At 38.1% G+C, this 17,819-nt stretch overlaps 1 protein-coding gene across 2 annotated transcripts in view; it reads left to right on the forward strand.

Annotated features, from left to right (window-relative positions):
* The first annotated feature begins 7,979 nt into the window (after positions 1-7,979).
* FAF2 (Fas associated factor family member 2) overlaps positions 7,980-17,819 on the forward strand; it is a 47,350-nt gene continuing 37,510 nt past the window's right edge. Inside the window, exon 1 of one of the 2 annotated variants that reach the window (XM_010992417.3) lies at positions 7,980-8,090. In XM_010992417.3, coding sequence (XP_010990719.1) covers positions 8,028-8,090 — 63 coding nt within the window. In that variant the 5' untranslated portion in view covers positions 7,980-8,027. Of the gene's footprint in view, positions 8,091-8,762; positions 8,816-17,819 lie in introns of those variants that run through there. The other variant, XM_064480112.1, reaches the window with a different exon arrangement.

Raw genomic sequence — 17,819 nt, forward strand, 5'->3', positions numbered from 1 at the left:
GTCATGGGGAGATTACAGTCTAGAAGACCAACAGATGGCAAATGACCAGTCTCAGCACCCTGGCCTAAGCTGCTGACGTTTAAACACGGTACTGGGGGGCCCAGACTGGGATTTTCCCTTCCTGATTTGAAACTTCAAGATCAACTATGAACAGGAAGGGAGAAAGGAAAGATGCACCCCAAGCCTGTGGGTAGCGGTGCTTTTCAGGGGTAGGGAGCAGAAGCAATTGGGCTGAAGGGCCATTTCGGTTTTGCACAGTAATACTTTGTTGCAGTTTTCACTCTTACAGTGAGAAAACAGTCATTTATCAGCTGCATGAAAAAGAACGAAAGACACGTCCAGCCCTGCACAACAGTCCAAGTGTTGCCAGTAGATGTAACCGGTGTCCAGGTTCTTGTCCCGTCCCAAAAAGAATTCAGAGACAAGATGCTAGAGGTTAAGAAAGTAAAGTGAGGATTTATTAAGGGATGGAGAGTACACTCTCAAGGGGATTGCAGGTGAGGGGCTGCCCTGATGTTTTTGTTTGTTCGTTTTGGCAATTTGGTTACACAGAGTGTGAAAATGAATGGGCAATACTCATTAGGGAGGGAAGGGTCTGGGGTCATATTCCCTGATTTTCATCCCAACTCTACCTTTCCAAAGGGGGGAGGGATTTTTGTCCTTATTTCATCTAGATCAGAAGTGTCATGGCCTCGGTGCATGATGGGTACTTCTAATCTGCAAGGCTAATTTTATTGTAATGAGGGCATAATAAGCAAAAGGTTAAATTCGGACACTGGAGATTCCTGCCTTTTCTCACCTTTTTTTGTCAGCCTCCAGGGCACTGATCACCCTAAAAGGTGTGACTACTTAGCCCAGAGGTTTCTGCTTTTCTTGCTCGGCCCAGGGACCCACGGTGCTTACAAGATGTATGGTTTCCTGTATTTGGCCCATGCCCCTCATTTCTGCCCAGTTCCTGCCATTTGACCTGTCCCCCTTTCTCTGCTCATATTGAGGTATCTGCCTGCTCTAACACAAGCACAGCATTCCTCCATCATCTATCCCACATTTCTTTCTCCATCCCCCAACTGCAGGCTCATGTGCTGAAAAGACCTCAAAAGTATGCTAGTTTAACAAAGCAGTCATCAGTATTAACTCCAGGTTTTGTGGAGACAGAAGGACTATTGAACATGTCTACGCACCCATTGTGATCTCCCCTGGATGCTTTGATTTGATTCCCGGAGACTTCAGTCAGTAACTCAGGCAACACTACGCTGCATATAGAGGTGCAAATTCACTGCAAGCGTTCTTCCCAACTACTTCCTCCTTCCTTCCTGCTCCTTCCTAATTTAGCCATCAGCAGAATTTAGCTCTATGCTTAATTGATACAAATTACTGGTCCAGATCATTCTGCAACCATGCTTGCTCTTGTATGTGACTCTTACTCTAAAGCATTCATATTAAAAATTATTATTAAAATTATATTTTGAACCATGTAGCACTTCTTTGTGATAGAGATTCCCAGTTTCTCGACACCTCCCGGAATATCTTTGGAGGTCTCTAAATACAGTTCTAGCCTTCTAATTCTCCATCTAATTGTGAAACTCAGTAAAGGTCAAAAGACATCAATAAATAACATTGAGTAATGATAAGAGGCAATCTCACAGAATCAAAATTTTAACTTACGAAGTCTGAAATGGAGAAATGTTTAAGACATTTTAAATGGAAAATTTCAAGCATGCAGAGAGTAGAAAGACATAATACAGCTCCACATACCAAGTCCTGAACCTCGATATTACCAACATGTAGTCAGTCTTGTCTCATCCACTGCCTTTATTCCTCCCTATGTATTATATAATTTCATCTATAAACCATTCACTGCATTAACTTCTTTTTTTTTTTTTTTAATTTTGGGCTTTTAAAAAAATTGTGGGTAAAAAAACACATAAAATTTACAATCTTCACCATTTTTTTAAGTGGAGGTACTAGGGATTAAACTCAGGACCTCATACACGCTAAGCATGCACTCTACCACTGAGCTATATGTACACCCTCCCACTTTACCATTTTTAAGTGTACAGTCCAGTAGTGTTAAGTACAGTACCACATTTTCTTCATCCATCCGGCCCTGGGCATTTGGGTTGCTTCCACCTTGTTACTATGTATAATGCTGCTGTTAACACGGATGTGCAAATCTCTCTTTTATACCCAGGGACAGAATTGCTGGATTATATATTAATTCTATTTTCAAGTTTTTGAAGAATCACCATACTGATTTCCATAGCTACTGAACCATTTTACATTCCCACTAATAAGCTCCTTTTATCTTTTTTTGATTGGTTGATTTCCTTTTCAAGTTTTTTTTTTTTTTGACATAATTTCAAACTCACGGAAAACTGCAAATAATTTCCATAGGCTTCTCACCATATTCCTTAAATGATAACATTTTTTACTACATTGGCTTTTTTCTTTTGTCTTCTCTTTTTCCTAAACTGTCGCTGTGTAAGTTGTAGACACCATGTCCCTTCAGTCCCAAATATTTCACTTTGTGTTTTCCTAAAAATAAAGACATCCATTTACATACCCACTATACAATTATCAAAATCAAGATATTAAAGAGCGGAGAGTATAGTTTAAGTGGTAGAATGCATGCTTAGCATGCACAAGGTCCTGGGTTCAATCCCCAGCACCTCCATCAAAAAACTAAATAAGTAAATAAACCTAATTACCTTCCTCAGAAAAAAAAATCAAGGTATTAATACTGATATAATACCATTATCAAATTGACATAACTTACTCAGATTTCACCAAATTTCCCAACAATAGAGGAAAACAAAATCCCAGATTAGATATTGCAATCAGTTTGATCTCCTTCAATCTAGGACAGCTCTTCTCTTTAAATAAAGAGAGTCTCTTTTATGACATTGACCTCTTGAAGATTACTAGTCAGTTACTTATTTCACCCTTCAATTTGAGTTACCTTGGTTTCCTCCCGATTGGATTCAGCTTAAACATGTTTGGCAGGAATAACACAAATGTGCCGCTGAGTTCCTCTCAGTGCATCAAAATAGGAAGCACATTGTGTCAACTTCACCACTTACTGGTGATATTAACATTGATCGTTTAGTTAAGACGATGTTCGTCAGGTTTCTCCACTGTAAAATCGCTATTTTTCCCTTTATAATTAATAAATACCTTGTGGAGGGATACACTAAGACTTATACATTTTATATCCTCTGTAAAACTTCACCCATTCATTCATTATAGCATCTATTGATTTTTGCATGATTCAGGCATTATAATGATACTTGCCAAATGGCAATTTTCCAGTTCCATCATTCCTTATACATAGATTGGTTGGCTTTCTAATATTGATAAACTGTTTGTTTGTTATGTCTACAAGGTTCATAAACTTTATCCAAGTAGGTTGTAGTAATTTGCTATTATTTATTTTAGTGCTCAAATTGTCCAAGATTGGGTCACTGGAAGCCCCTTGAAGCTACCTCCTGTGTTTCTGTAATGTCTGCATCATTCTTTGAGCTCATTATCACTTTCTGGTGCAGCAAAATGTTCTAGGCTTAAGAATAAGCCATTTTAATTACCTCCCTACCCCAAAACAAACAAACAAACAAACAAACAAACAAACAAAAAGAAGAAGCCATTTCTTCAGCATCAAAAAGCCTACAAATAATGAATGCTGGAGAGGGTGTGGAGAAAAGGGAGCCCTCCTACACTGTTGGTGAGAATGTAACTTGGTGCAGCCACTATGGAGAATAGTATGGGGGTTCCTTTAAAAAAAATAAAAACAAACAAACAAACAAAAACAAAAAAATGGAGTTACCATATGATCCAGCAATCCCACTCCTGGGCATATATCCAGAAAAGATGAAAACTCTAATTCAAAAAGATACTTGCACCCCAATGTTCGTAGCAGCACTATTTACAATAGATAAAACATGGAAACAACCCAAGTGCCCATCAACAGACAGTGAGTCTAAGAATATGTGCTATATATATAAAACACCCACACACACACAGACACACATAGACACACACACACACACACACACACAACTAAATATTACTCAGCCATAAAAAAGGAATGAAATGTTGCCATTTGCAGCAACATAGCTGGACTTACAGATTACCATAGTAAGTGAAGTAAGTCAGACGGAGAATGACAAATATATCACATACATGTGGATCTAAAGAGCAATATAAGTGAATCTATATACAAAACAGAAACAGACACACAGACTTAGAAAACAAACTATGGTTACCAAAGGGGAAAGGAGGGGGAAGGCTCAACGGTGGGGGTGGGGCAGGGATAAGTTAGGAGTATGGAATTAACAGACATGGACTACTATGCATGAAATAGACAAGCAACAAGATTGACTATGACATAGGGAAGTATATTCAATATCTTAGAACAACCTCTAATGGAAAATAATCTGAAAAATATATATATCTATATGGCTGAATCATTTTGCTATAGCCCTAAAACTAACACAGTACTGTAAATCAACTACATTTCAATAAAAGAAACGGTGATGATTAATGTCAGACATGTGTGAGCTAAAGCTATGATGGTAATTATTTTGCAATATATGAATGTATCAAATCAACTGGTTGTACACCTTAAACTTACTCAGCGTTGTGTGTCACTCACATCACAATAAAACTGGGAAAAAAGATAAGCCACTTCAACGAGGAATAGGAAGAAACCAAGATCAGTGTGCCAGGTGTGATCACAGCTGTGACTACAGCTTCAGCTCCTGGCCCCGCCTTCTCCTTAGTCTTCATCTTCTTTTTTACATAACCACAAAATTATTATAAAATCAAAAAAAGTTCCTCTTCCAAATTCCTTAATGTCATCCATTATCTAGTCAGTATTTAGGTTTCCCCAATTGTGCCATAAATAACGTCTATTGTAGGTTTGCCCACTTAGGATCCAAACAAGGTCACAGCATTGCATTTGGTTGATATAACTTCTAAGTTCCTTAAAAAGAATGTTTTTCTATGGACAGTTTCAATCATATACAAATGTAGAGATAACAACAAAATTAATATAAGATATAAAATAGTACTAAAATTATAATTACGATAATATAATAAACCCCAGTGTGTCCATCAGCCAGTTTCAATAATTATCAATATTTGGCCAAACTCGTTTCATCTACATACCCACTACTGCCTTGTGCTGTAATTCTTTTAAAGCAAATCCAACGTGCTGTATCAATTCATCCATAAGCACGTCTCTAAAATAGGACTTTTTATCCCCTTTCATTACAACAATAATATAATTATCATAGATTAAAAAATAAGAATATCAATACGAGCGTATCTTCAGTAACTATTCAGATTTTCACAATTGTCTTATAATTTTTTTTGCAGTTGGTCTGTTAGAACCAGAATCTAAACAATGTTTCCATATTACATTTATATCTCTTAAGTCTTTTTTAAAAATCAACTTATAAGGTAAAGTTAAAAAACTTTTTTTATTGAAGTATAGTCAGTTTACAATGTTGTGTCAATTTTTGGTGTATAGCATGTTTCAGTCATACATATACATACATATATTCTTTTTCATTATAGGTTACTACAAGATGTTGAATATAGTTCCCTGTGCTATACAGTATAAACTTGTTGTTTATCTATTATGTGCTCATGAAAAACTATGTTTTCTTATCATTTTGGGGTGAAGTATTTTATGTCAATTAAGTCAAGTTGGTGGGTAGTGTTGTATGTCTTCTATATCCATATTAATTTACTTTATACTTGTTCCATCAATTACTGAGAGAGGAGTATTCAAATCTCCAACTACAGTTGTGGATTTGTCTTTCCCTCCTTTTAGTTCTATCAATTTTTGCTTCTCACTATTTTGAGTCTTTATTATTATTAGGCTCATACACGTTTTTGGATTGTAAGGTCTCCTGATGAATTTAAGCCTTCAATATGCACCCCAATGTTCACAGCAGCACTATTTACAATAGCTGAGACATGGAAACAACCTAAATGTCCATCGACAGATGATCGGATAAAGAAAGCATATATAAAAGATATATGTGATGGAATACTACTTCACCATAAACAAGAATATAATAATGCCATTTGCAGCACTGCATTGGAAGACCTGGAGAGAGCCAGAAAGAAAAATACCATATGCTATCACTTATGTGTGGAATCTGAAAAAATGACACAAATGAACTTATTTACAGAACAGAAACAGACTCACATAGAAAACTTATGCTTACCGGGGGGAATGGGGAGGGGTGGGAAGAGATAAATTGGGAGTTCGAGATTTGCAGATACTAATTTATGCAATATATAAAATAGACATACAAGTTTCTTCTGTACAGCACAGGGAACTATATTCAATATCTTGTAGTAACCTATAATGAAAATGAAAAAGAATATGAAAAGGAATATATGTATATATATGTATGACTGAAACATGCTGTACACCAGAAATTGACACAACATTGTAAACTGACTATACTTCAACTAAATATATATGTATTTATATATATATATTAAAAACTCTGAAAAAAAAATTTTTGAGAGAGAAGCCATTTTTGGCTTAAGCCATTTTGTGATGTCAGCCTAGCCATAATGCTTGTCCTTGAACAGGTCTCAGCAGTTAATGATCCTAAGGAAACAAAAGAATGTGGGAACAAACGAATGTGGAAACAAAGGATTGCTATCAGGGAAGAGAACTAACAATAGCAAAGATTCAGTTGTAAAGACTCCCAGTTCCTTTTTAAAGGTAAAGATTAGCCTGAAGTGCTCAACCACCAGAAAAACTGGTACCTAAGGGCTGATGTTGTTGACCTTTTCTGACCCTCCTGATGTCAATCAACTAAAGCTTGGACTCTGCTGACCACCCAAGCACCTTCAAGAATATGCATATACCCTTAGCTCAAAAGTTCCCCAATTTTGCTATTGGGGACACTACTTTGGGAAAGATTTTCGGTGTTAACCTAACGGCTACAAGTAATAAATCCTTCCTTCTCTGGATCTTTGGCTTTGTTGTGTCTTTTGGCTCAACACCTGCCAAGAGGCAAACGCAGTTTTTTGGGTAACAGTTTGCCCAGGGATGTCCCGCAGTTTGCCAGGTGGACACCAGAACCTGAACCCAAGTCTTCTGAGTCCACTCCTGGGATCTCCTTTCCCTTGGTCACAGAGAAGATGGGCCAGTGGGCAGAGCGATGGAAGAGGTTGAAGAGAGTTGCAAGACGGGTGGACCAAAGCTCTAAGACTGGTAGCGCCACTAATCGTCAGCGACCAGTACAAACAATCCTAGCAGGCAACTTGCAAGTCACGACTTTCAAATGGTTTGGGCGGGAGGGGAGGCGGTATTAGGTTTATTTATGTATTTGTTAGTTCATTACTTTTTTATTTTTTATTGGAGGTACTGGGGATTGAACCCAGGACCTTGTGCATGCTAAGCTTGTGCTATACCACTGGGCTATACCCTCCCCTTGTCAAGACTTTCAAGTGACCAGCACCTTATACAGCCTCCAGCCGGAAGGTGGCTTGGAAAACGCCCCCCCACCCCACCCCCAGTATTCAAGAACTTTCGGAACCTATTGTCAGGAGTTTTTGGAAACATCATGGCTGGAATAAAACATCAATCAACCCATATTTGGGAACAGCCACCATTTCCTAATAAACGTTCAGGCATACTGGAGATGACGGGAAAATGGTTAAGGAGCAGGTGAAATCTGCCGAGTGACATTCGGGAACTTCCCCAGTTTGGAGCATTCGGGCTCTCTCTAAGTTTGGCAGATTTGTCGGGCGCATAAATCTTAAGGGCGACTTCGTACAGACAGTTCCTCGACGATTTCCGGAAGTGCTCGGGTTAGGCCCCAGAGTGCTGCCCTCTGGCGGCGAGAACTGTCACCAACCCCTGGCCCGCAGGCCGAGCCCGCACGCCCAAACGCAGCTGCACGCCGCCGGCAGCCGTTCAGACCGGATGTGGTTGCCTCTGAGGTCACTTCCGGCGGGTGACGGTGCGGACGGGTCAGAAGCGTAGAGGCGGCGGCAAGATGGCGGCGCCTGAGGAGCGGGATCTAACCCAGGAGCAGACAGAGAAGCTGCTGCAGTTTCAGGTAGCAGCGAGTACTCGGTGCAGCGGATGCCGCCGCGGGCTAGGGAGTGGGTCCCTAGAGGAGCCCAGAACCTTGCTCAGATTGGGCGCGAGATTCTTCTCAGACCAGCAGTCGGCCCCCTCCCCCCCAGACGCCAACTGCCCTGCTGCCCCCGGCCCCGAGCCTGTGTGGGTCCCCGGCCTCCCAGCAGTGGCTGCGGCCAGACCCGCTTCCCCTCTCTCCCCTCAGCGGGTCAGCTTCTCCGGTTTCCCTTTGCGGCGCCCGTCCTCACCCGTCCTTTCCAGCCTGGTTACCGGTCGGACCCTCTGCACCCCACGATTCTGGATCTCCTGAGATGCTTAACCCCCGCCGCGGAGTGGGCCTCGTTTCGGGCCTCTGGAAAACCTCGTACCAGCCTCCAGTGCCATTTCCACAAACATTTACTGAGGGCCTCTTGGGGTGCTAGGTCCTGTGCTGGGCGCTCTGGGTCGGGGGCGGCGGTGTGCAGGTCTGGCCCCCGCCCTGAAGGTGTAGGAGGACACCTCGTAAGCAAACAGTGCAGCATTATTAATGTCATCAGTGGCTTCTGACGGGTTTACTACCCCGGGCTTATTCCTGGACTCACGTGCTTGACTCTGCTTGCGGAGGGTGGTAACTTGCTCTGTCTCCTTTTAGTGGCTGTTTGGGTTAAGAACTTCTGGCACTTACCTCTGAGCTAGAGAATCTCAGTGGAAGAGGAGACATAGGTAACTTCGGCTCTTTGTTACCCTAATGGATACCAGTTTCCTTATTTCTAAAACACGTATCTTAAAAGTATTTATCCCCTAAGGATGTTCTGGCAATCAGATGAGTTTATGGATGGCTAGGGCTTTGTAAACTGTAAACTGCTCTCAAACAGTATTGCTACTATTAAACATTATTTAACTTGGGATAGAATTAAAGTTAGTAGTACACTTACTTCCTGATATAAAATGTGCTAAATATTCATTAATTCCACAATATTTACTAAGAACCTTAGCGGTCAGGCAATAGCAATAAATGTTGTAAGTACTTTGCTAGAACGCTTAGCATGCATTATCACATTTAATACAACAGTCCTGTGAGATTCATACTGTTCCAGTCCCTATTTTACAGATGCGGGATGTGAGGCGTAAGTAACGTGCTTAAGTTTCGAAGCTACTAAGTGGTGGTGTCAGATTTAAAACCAGGTCCATCTTTCCAGAACCTTTCCTGAGCTCTTGATGTGTGTGCTGTACAACCTGTGCGAGTGTCAGTGTACAACTGAGATTGAAATGCAAACACTCTAATATTAAGTCTTTTTTTTTTTGGCACGGCCTCACTTTTCTGTAATTTCCTTGATTAGGTTTCACTGCGGTTAATTTTCAAGTGTTTTGTCTCTTAAATTGAGCAGTGGGTTGGAAGTGTATAAATGGGAAAATACTGCCATAGTAGTAGGTGACGTTTGACTGGAATTTTGAGTAGGGAAATTGATGACACAGCACATTAGAATCAGAGTGAATAAAGAGTAGGCAACTAGCTTCCACTTCCTGGTGGACCACTAATTTCAGGGTTTTAACTTTGGCAGATCATTTTACATTTTACAACTCGTGAGGGATAAGCCTGCATGCTGTTTTAAGTGTAGTGAGGTGATGTGAGTTGTAAGTCCTGAAGTACTTAGTCTGGTCCTGGAAGAACATGAATGTGTGGTAGCATTTCTCAGGTAAAGTGCATAGGAACCTCCATTTTTGTCTTCATTGGGTATCTCTATCAGTAAGAGGTGAGTAGCAGGTTAAAGTTGTATTAAGATTGCACTGTGAAATTGGTTTTAATAAAGCAAATGGATTTCACCATTTGTGTGTTCTTTAAGCACCCATGCTGCTTGGATCAGATTCATCTTCGGAGAAATTTAATAAATGCCAAGCATTATACCAGGTATTTGATTGTCAAGCGTTATACTAGGTATTTGATGTATATTAACTCTTTTAAACCTCTTCATAACACTGTAAGGTGTTAACCCCAATTCAATTTATTAATGAAGAAACAGGTTCTGAAAGGTCAAATAACTTGCTCAAGTGGTAAGTGGCAGAGATTTAGAAATCCATAGCTGTAACCATCTTGTCTATAACCTAATGGAGAAGTGAGGTACATACATAAATAATGAGTATTCTGCAGTGTATTAGCGCTCACAGTGTAATAAACACAGTAGTATAAACAACATGCTGTGGGAATTTAGGGAGTGGTAGGCATATTGATGGGGGTGGGAGCAGGGAAGAAGGATGGCTTAGTAGATACCATTAAGTTTCTACCGTGCCTTAGGCGTGGGGCTAGATAGTTTATAACCAGTATGCTTAATCCTCACAGTAGCCTTGTAAAGTGCCACAGGTGGTGGGCCTGCTCCTAAGTGAGGAAACATGTCTACTGAAGTATTTGCTCAAGGTTGTTAAGCTATTAAGTAGTGGGGATGAAATTAGAAATCTACTGAGTCTGGATCTGGACTTCAAGGCTGGGCTCTTTCCACTGAAGATTGCTACTTTGAAGGAGGAATGGAATTTCAGTAGGTGGTGGGCTGGAAGATGTTCAAAGCAGAGGAATAGGTCGAGCAAGGTATGGATGTGAAATAGTGTGGAGTGTGTGTTGTGATGGACTTAGAGAATTGGAGGTGGAAAACAAGACTGGAAAGGTAAACTAGAGCCAGATTTTGGAGTGCACAGTGCACAGTGGTTTAAACTTTAAGCTGTAGGCATAGGGAGCCATCAAAGGTCTTTTCAGCTGGAGAGTGAAATAACGCTAGACTGACAGTATGGAGTGTGTGCTTGGAATCTCCACAGGGGTCAGGACAGAGCAGGGTGACACTGCTAGGAGTCAGTTCTCAGTATGTTGTTTCATTTGATACATTGAAGTTAGCAAAAGTAAGTATTCTAGACATCTCAGCTTTCCTCTGTTTAAATTTTTGTGACGTTGATTTGGTTGGAACTCGTTAAATTGTATTTACCAGGCTTCTAAGTCCATTTGATGTCTTTAAAGATTTTTCTACTTTTTCTTTTCTCCTGTTAATTTTGGTACCTGTTGCATGTGAATAACTAATGCAGATACTTGTTTTAGACTGCTGCAGATGGGAAATGGGTTTTAAGAGGAGCGAATACAAGTATATGGGGAAGGTCACTTTTGTCGAATTCATTTTCCCAAATTTCCAAATATAACACTTGGAAAAGGATGGCATGGACAAAGAGAGAAGGGATTAAAGGAGCTATGCATGACCAATAGAGGAAGAAACCATTTTTTTCTGCTTGTATGGGGGTAAGAAATTTGAGATTTGAAGGTGTGTTTGTTTTCAGTGTTGTTGAAACACTTGCTGAGCATTTACTTTGTCCTAAGTTCTCTAGATCCATTGTATCTTTGAATCCCTCCTAATAAACACATGGTGTAGGTTGTAGTATTGGTGAGTAAACTAGAATCAGGAGAGAACTTACCCAGGGTTAGTGATGAGCTTAGATTTGAATCCAGAACTCTGAATCCTCTTTACTACCACCTAACACTGTCTCTCTGGCTCTCGGTGTTGATTTGTTCTCAGCTACAGGTAAGTGAGTAGAGCCAGTAGAAATAGTATGGGGCACTTGTAAGAAAGAGAACACAGCAAAGGAAGTCCAGAAGTGTGGTTCTAATCCTGGACATCATCACTAATGTTAAGTCTCTTAATCTCCTCTACATGAAGATGGACTTTTTAAGGAGAAGGGAAGAAGAATCCCCCAAAGTGGGAATGAACAAGAAGGACCGTTCTCTCACTTCCATACCCACAGGTATGAGAGAGAAGAATGGTAGAGAGGGTTTCAGGGGAGTATCTTCAGGGACAAGCTAAGCTTCAGTTAGGACGTGAGGGGGAAGGAAGTGTTCAGGGAAGTTCATAATCTAGGAGATATTGCTGATATAGGAGGGCTTTTAATTCTGTAGAACAGACTCCTAAAAATGTGCTGTTTCTGGGTCAAAACAGTGTACTTTGTATACTTTAATAGCTACTGCTAGACTACTTTCCAGGGAGTTTTGGCAGCTCACACTCCCACCAAGAGGATGTGAAAGGACCTGTTTCCCCACATCCTTGCCAGAATTGGATGGTATCTTTTCAGGTGTTGTCAATCTGATTACATTTTCAGAGTTCTCATTTTAATTTGCATTTCTAGAGGTAGTGGTGGTTGTAGTTTTCGATTTCTCAATTTCGCTTTGCAATCAGTTGAGTTTGAATAGCTAATACAAACACTTGTTTCAAGCTATTTCAAATGGGAGAGTGAGGGATTGGCTTATCAGCCTCTGTTTTTTAAAAAAAATAAAGAAATAATGCAGGTATATGGAATGTTTGCTTTCTGGCCAAGTTGGTTGCAGAATAAAAAGTGCTGATTTTAAGACTGAATCCCATTGTTCCATAAACTGCTGATTACAGGTGAGATTGAGCTCCTTTTGGCTATTTATGGTTAGTTATAAATTGCCTGTCTATCCTTTGTTCATTTTCTGTTGGATTATTTGATGTTTTCTTATCAATTTGTAGGAGTTCTTTATGTATACCAATCACATATAGCAAATATTTTCTTCCATGATTTCTTTTATCTTTGTTATCTTTTCACTTACATTTGTTTAAATTGTTATGTCATCAAATTGGCTTTTTTTTTTCTGACTTTTGGATTTTCAGTTTTGGCTGAGAATGCTCTCTATGAAATTATGTAAATGTTCTCATTTGTTTTCTTCAAAATATTTTACGGATTTCTTTTTAAAATCAGATTGTGGCATTTAATACTTCGTGTGTATAAGAACCCAACTTCACTTTTCCCATTTTTCCAGAAGAGGCCATAGGTTAGCTAAATAGTCCATCCCGTTCCCCACTGATTTGAATAGTCCTCTTTATTGTGCATATTCTGTTTTTGGTAGCCCATCTACTAGTAGCATTACTGAATTAATAATAATAGCTTTGTACCAAATTTTAATATCTGATAGGACAGAACTCCTTCCCTATTTTTTCTTTTTTATCCTTTTTTGAAAAATTATTGACAATTCTTACAAGTTCTTTCATATACATTTAAAAATCATTTTGTGCAGTTATGGGATTTTTGGATTTGCATAAAAATAGTGTATTAATTTGGGACAGGTTGAAATTCAGGAACATGTCCATTTCTTTATTCAGATGTCACATGTCCTTTAAAATATTTTTTGTAACTTCTAGTATTTTGTATGTTCCTTATTAAACTTATTCCTCGGTATTTTGTAGTTTTGGACACCCTATGAATGGGATATCTCTATTTCTAAATGATTACTAATAGAAATGCTGTTGAATTTTGTACATTTATTTTGATTTTTTTCTATGTAGTTTCTTGTATTTTTTGGTAATTACTAATTTTCTAGTTCCGTCTCTTGGGCTCTTTTTAATAATTTTATTGAGGTATAATTCACATACCATAAATTGACCCTTTTAAAGTATGCAATTTAGTGGGGTTTAGTGTATTTACAAAGTTGTACAACCATTACCACTGTTTATTTCCAGAGCATTTTCAACACCTTAGAAAGAAAACCATGCTCATTAGCTCACCATTCTCTCCTCCTAACCCCTGGCAACCACTAATCTATATTCTGTCTCTATAGGTTTTGCCAATTCTGGACTATTGATATGAATGGAATCATACACAGCCTTTTGTGCCTGGCGTCTTTTCACTGAGCGTAATGTTTTCCAGGTTCATCCATGCTGTAGCATGTGTCAGTACTTCATTCCTTTTTATGGCCAATAATGTTTCATTGTGTGGATAAACCACATTTTGTTTATCCATCATCAGTTGTTGGCCATTTGTATTGTTTCCACTTTTCAGCTGTTAATATTAATGCTGCTGTGAACATTTGTTTACCAATTTTTGTATGGACGTGTTTTCATTTCTCCTAGGAGTAGAATTGCTGGGTCACATGGTAACTCTGTTTAACTTTTTGAGAAATTGCAAAACTTTTTCCAAAGGAGTTACACCATTTTCCCTACTGGTAGTGTGTGAAGTTTCCCGTTTCTCCACATCCTCACCAACAGTTCTTAATCATCCATCCTTGAAACCATCCTACTAAGTGTGCAGTGTTACCTCGTTTTGATTTGCATTTTCCTAATGACTGAAATGATGTTGAACATCTTTTCATATGCGTGTTGGCCATTTGTGTATCTTCTTTTGGAGATAAAAATTCATATCCTTGGTCCATTTTTTAAAAATTGAGGTGTAGTTCATTTATGATATTGTGTTAATTTCAGGTGTACAGCAAAGTGATTCAGTTATATATTTTTTTCTGGTTATTTTCCATGATAGGTTATTACAAGATTAAATACAGTTCTCTGTGCTATGCAGTAAATCCTTGTTGCTTATCTATTTTATGTATAGTAGTTTGTATCTATTAATCTCTTATTCCTAATTTATCCCTCCGCTTCTTTCCCCTTTGGTAACCATGAGTTTCTTTTCTATGTCTTTGAGTCTGTTTCTGTTTTTATATAGATATATTTGTATTATTTTTTAGATTCCACATATAAGTGATAATCATTTAATATTTGTCTTTCTTCATCTGTCTTACATCACTTAGTATGATAGTCTCTAGGTCCATCCATATTGCTGCAAATGACAATATTTCATTCTTTTTATGGCTCAGTCATGTTCCATTTTGTGTGTGTGTATAACATCTTTTTTATTGACATACAGTTGATGTACAATATTATATAAGCTACAGGTGTGCATATAGTGATTCACAATTTTTAAAGGTTATGCTCCATTTATAGTTATTATAAAATATTGGCTGTATTCCTTGTGTAGTACAATATATCCTTTTAGCTTATTTTATACATAATAGTTTGTATCTCTTAATCTTCTATCTGTATATTGCACCCCACCTTCCCTCTCCAATGGTAACCACTAGTTTGTTCTCTGTATTTGTGAGTCTGTTTCTTTTTTTATCCTACTAGTTTGTTGCATTTTTTAGATCCCATGTATAAGTGATATCTTACAATATTTGTCTTTCTCTGTCTGACTGATTTCACTTTGTATAATACCTTCCAAATCCATCCATGTTGGTTTAAATGGCAAATTTTCATAATTTTTATGGCTGAATACTGCTCTATTTTATACACACACACACACACACACACACACACACACACACACACACACACACACACACACACACACACACACACACACACACACACACACACACACATATCTTCTTTATCCATTCATCAGTTCATGGACCCTTAGGTTGCTTCCATATCTTGGCAATTATAAATAATGCTGCTATGAACATTGGGGTTCATGTATCTTTTCGAATTAGTGGTGTTTTTTTTGTTTTGTTTTGTTTTAGTTTTTGTCTTTTCTTTTTGGATATATACCCAGGAGTGGAATTGCTGAGTCGTATGGTAGTTCTGTTTTTAGTTTTTTGAGAAACCTCCATACTGTTTTCCACAGTGGCTGCACCAAATTACATTCCCACCAGCAATATAGGAGAGTTCCGAAACTTCTCCACATCCTTGCCGTGATTTGTTATTTGTGTTCTTTTTAATGATAGCCGTACTGAGAGATGTGAGGTGATACTTCACTGTGGGTTTGATTTGCATTTCTCTAATAATTAGTGATGTGATGATCTTTTCATGCCTGTTGGCCCATCTGTATGTTTTCTTTGGAGAAATGTCTATTTAAGACTTCTTACTTTTTGACTGGGTTGGGGTTTTTTGTTGTTGTTTGGTTTTTTTTTTGTTGGGTTTTTTTGATAGAGTTGTATGAACTATTTGTATATTTGGAATATTAACACCTTGTCAGTTGCATCATTTGTAAATATTTTCTACCATTCTGTAGATTGCCTTTTCGTTTTGCTGATGGTTTCCTTTGCTGTGCAAAAGCTTTTAAGTTTGATTAGGTCCCATTTGTTTATTTTTGCTTTTATTTCTTTTGCCTTGGGAGACTAATCTGCTGTGATTTATGTCCAAGATTTATGTCCAATGTTTTGCCTATGTTCTCTTCTAGTTTTATAGTATCATGTCTTATATTTAGCTCTTTAAACCATTTTGAATTTATTTTTGTATGTGGTGTGAGGGGATGGTCTGATGTCATTGATTTACATGTAGCTATCCAGCTTTCCTAACTCTTGTTGAAGAGACTGCCTTTTCTCTGTTATATATTCTTGCCTCCTTTGTCATAGATTAATTCACTGTGGGTGTGGAGGTTTATTTCTGTCCTTTGCCCATTTTTTAATTGGGCTCTTTGTCTTTTGTTGTTGGGTTGTTAGGGTTCTTTGTAAATCCTGAATACAGGTTCTTTATCAGATATATCATTGGCAAAAATATTCTCCCATTCTGTGGGTTGTCTTTCATTTAATGGTGTCTTTTGAAGTTTTTTAATTTTGTGAAGTCCAATTTACTTATTTTATCTTTTGTTGTTTGTGCTTTGGTCATATCTAAGAAAACCGTGGTCTAATCCAGGGTTACAGAGATTTACACCTGTTTTCTTTTAAGACTTTTGCAGTTTTAGCTCTTTCATATAAGGCCTGATTTATTTTTAGTTAATGGGTGTGAGGAAGGGGTCTGACTTCATTCTTTTGCATGTGGATATCCAGTTTCCCAAGCACCATTTCTGGAAAAGAGTACTCTTTATCTATTGAATAATCTTGAAACCCTCGTTGAAAATCAATTGACCATAACTAAGGGTTTATTTCTGGACTCATTTCTAGTCCATTGATCTGTATCTATCCTTACGCTGGTACTACACTGTCTTGACTATTGGAGTTGGGTGACAAGTGTGAAATCAAGGAGTGTGACTCCTCCAACTTTGTTCTGGATCCCTTTCATTTCCAAATAAATTTTAGGATCATCTTAGCAGTTTCTGCAAAAATGGCAGCTAGGACTTTGATAGGGATTACTGTTAACTCTGTAGATCAGTATGGGGAACATTGCCATCTTAACAATATTAAATCTTCCAGTCCATGTGGGAAGTCTTTCCATTTGTTTAAGTCATCTTTAGTTTCTCTCAATGATGTTGTAGTTTTTTGTGCACAAATCTTGCACTTCTTTTATTAAATTTGTTTCTCCTTGTTTTTTTTTTTTCTTTTTGATGGTACTAGAAAGGAAATGTTTTCTTAATTTTATTTTCAGATTTTTCATTACTAGTATATAGAAATATAACTTGTATATTGGTCTTCTGTTTTATAGCCTGGTTGAACTCATTAATTCTCTATTAGCTTTTTTTGTAGGTTTCTTAGTTTTTCTGTATACATGATTATGTCATCTGTGAATAGATAACTTTTTTTCTTCCTAGTTTCCAATCTGGATGTCCCCCCACTCTTTTTTTTCCCCTTCTTGCTTAATTATTTTATTTTAGTACAGGGTTGAATAGATATGGCAAGAATAAACATCCTATCTTGTTCCTAATCTTAGGGGATTCAGTCTTTGACCATTATTATGTTAGCTGTGAGTGTTTCTCAGATCAGGGTGAGGGAGCTCCCTTCTAGTCCCAGTTACATTTTTATCATGAAAGGGTATCTTGGGTTCTTAAAAGGATTATATGAGACCATGTATGTGAAGTCCCTGTTAAATACTAGGACTTTATCAAAAAAGGGGCAGTCTTGGAGAATGTTCAACTGTATGCATATTCTCTTACCTTTCTCTGTATTTTTCCAGAGAATATTTAATAAAGGGTAGAATTGAGAATTTGTAAAAATATTATCCTTTTTTAAAATTGCAATTTAGAAGGTAAATACTTAGCA

Source organism: Camelus dromedarius, chromosome 27 (genome assembly GCF_036321535.1).
Source record: "Camelus dromedarius isolate mCamDro1 chromosome 27, mCamDro1.pat, whole genome shotgun sequence".
In the NCBI taxonomy this organism is placed as follows: domain Eukaryota; kingdom Metazoa; phylum Chordata; class Mammalia; order Artiodactyla; family Camelidae; genus Camelus; species Camelus dromedarius.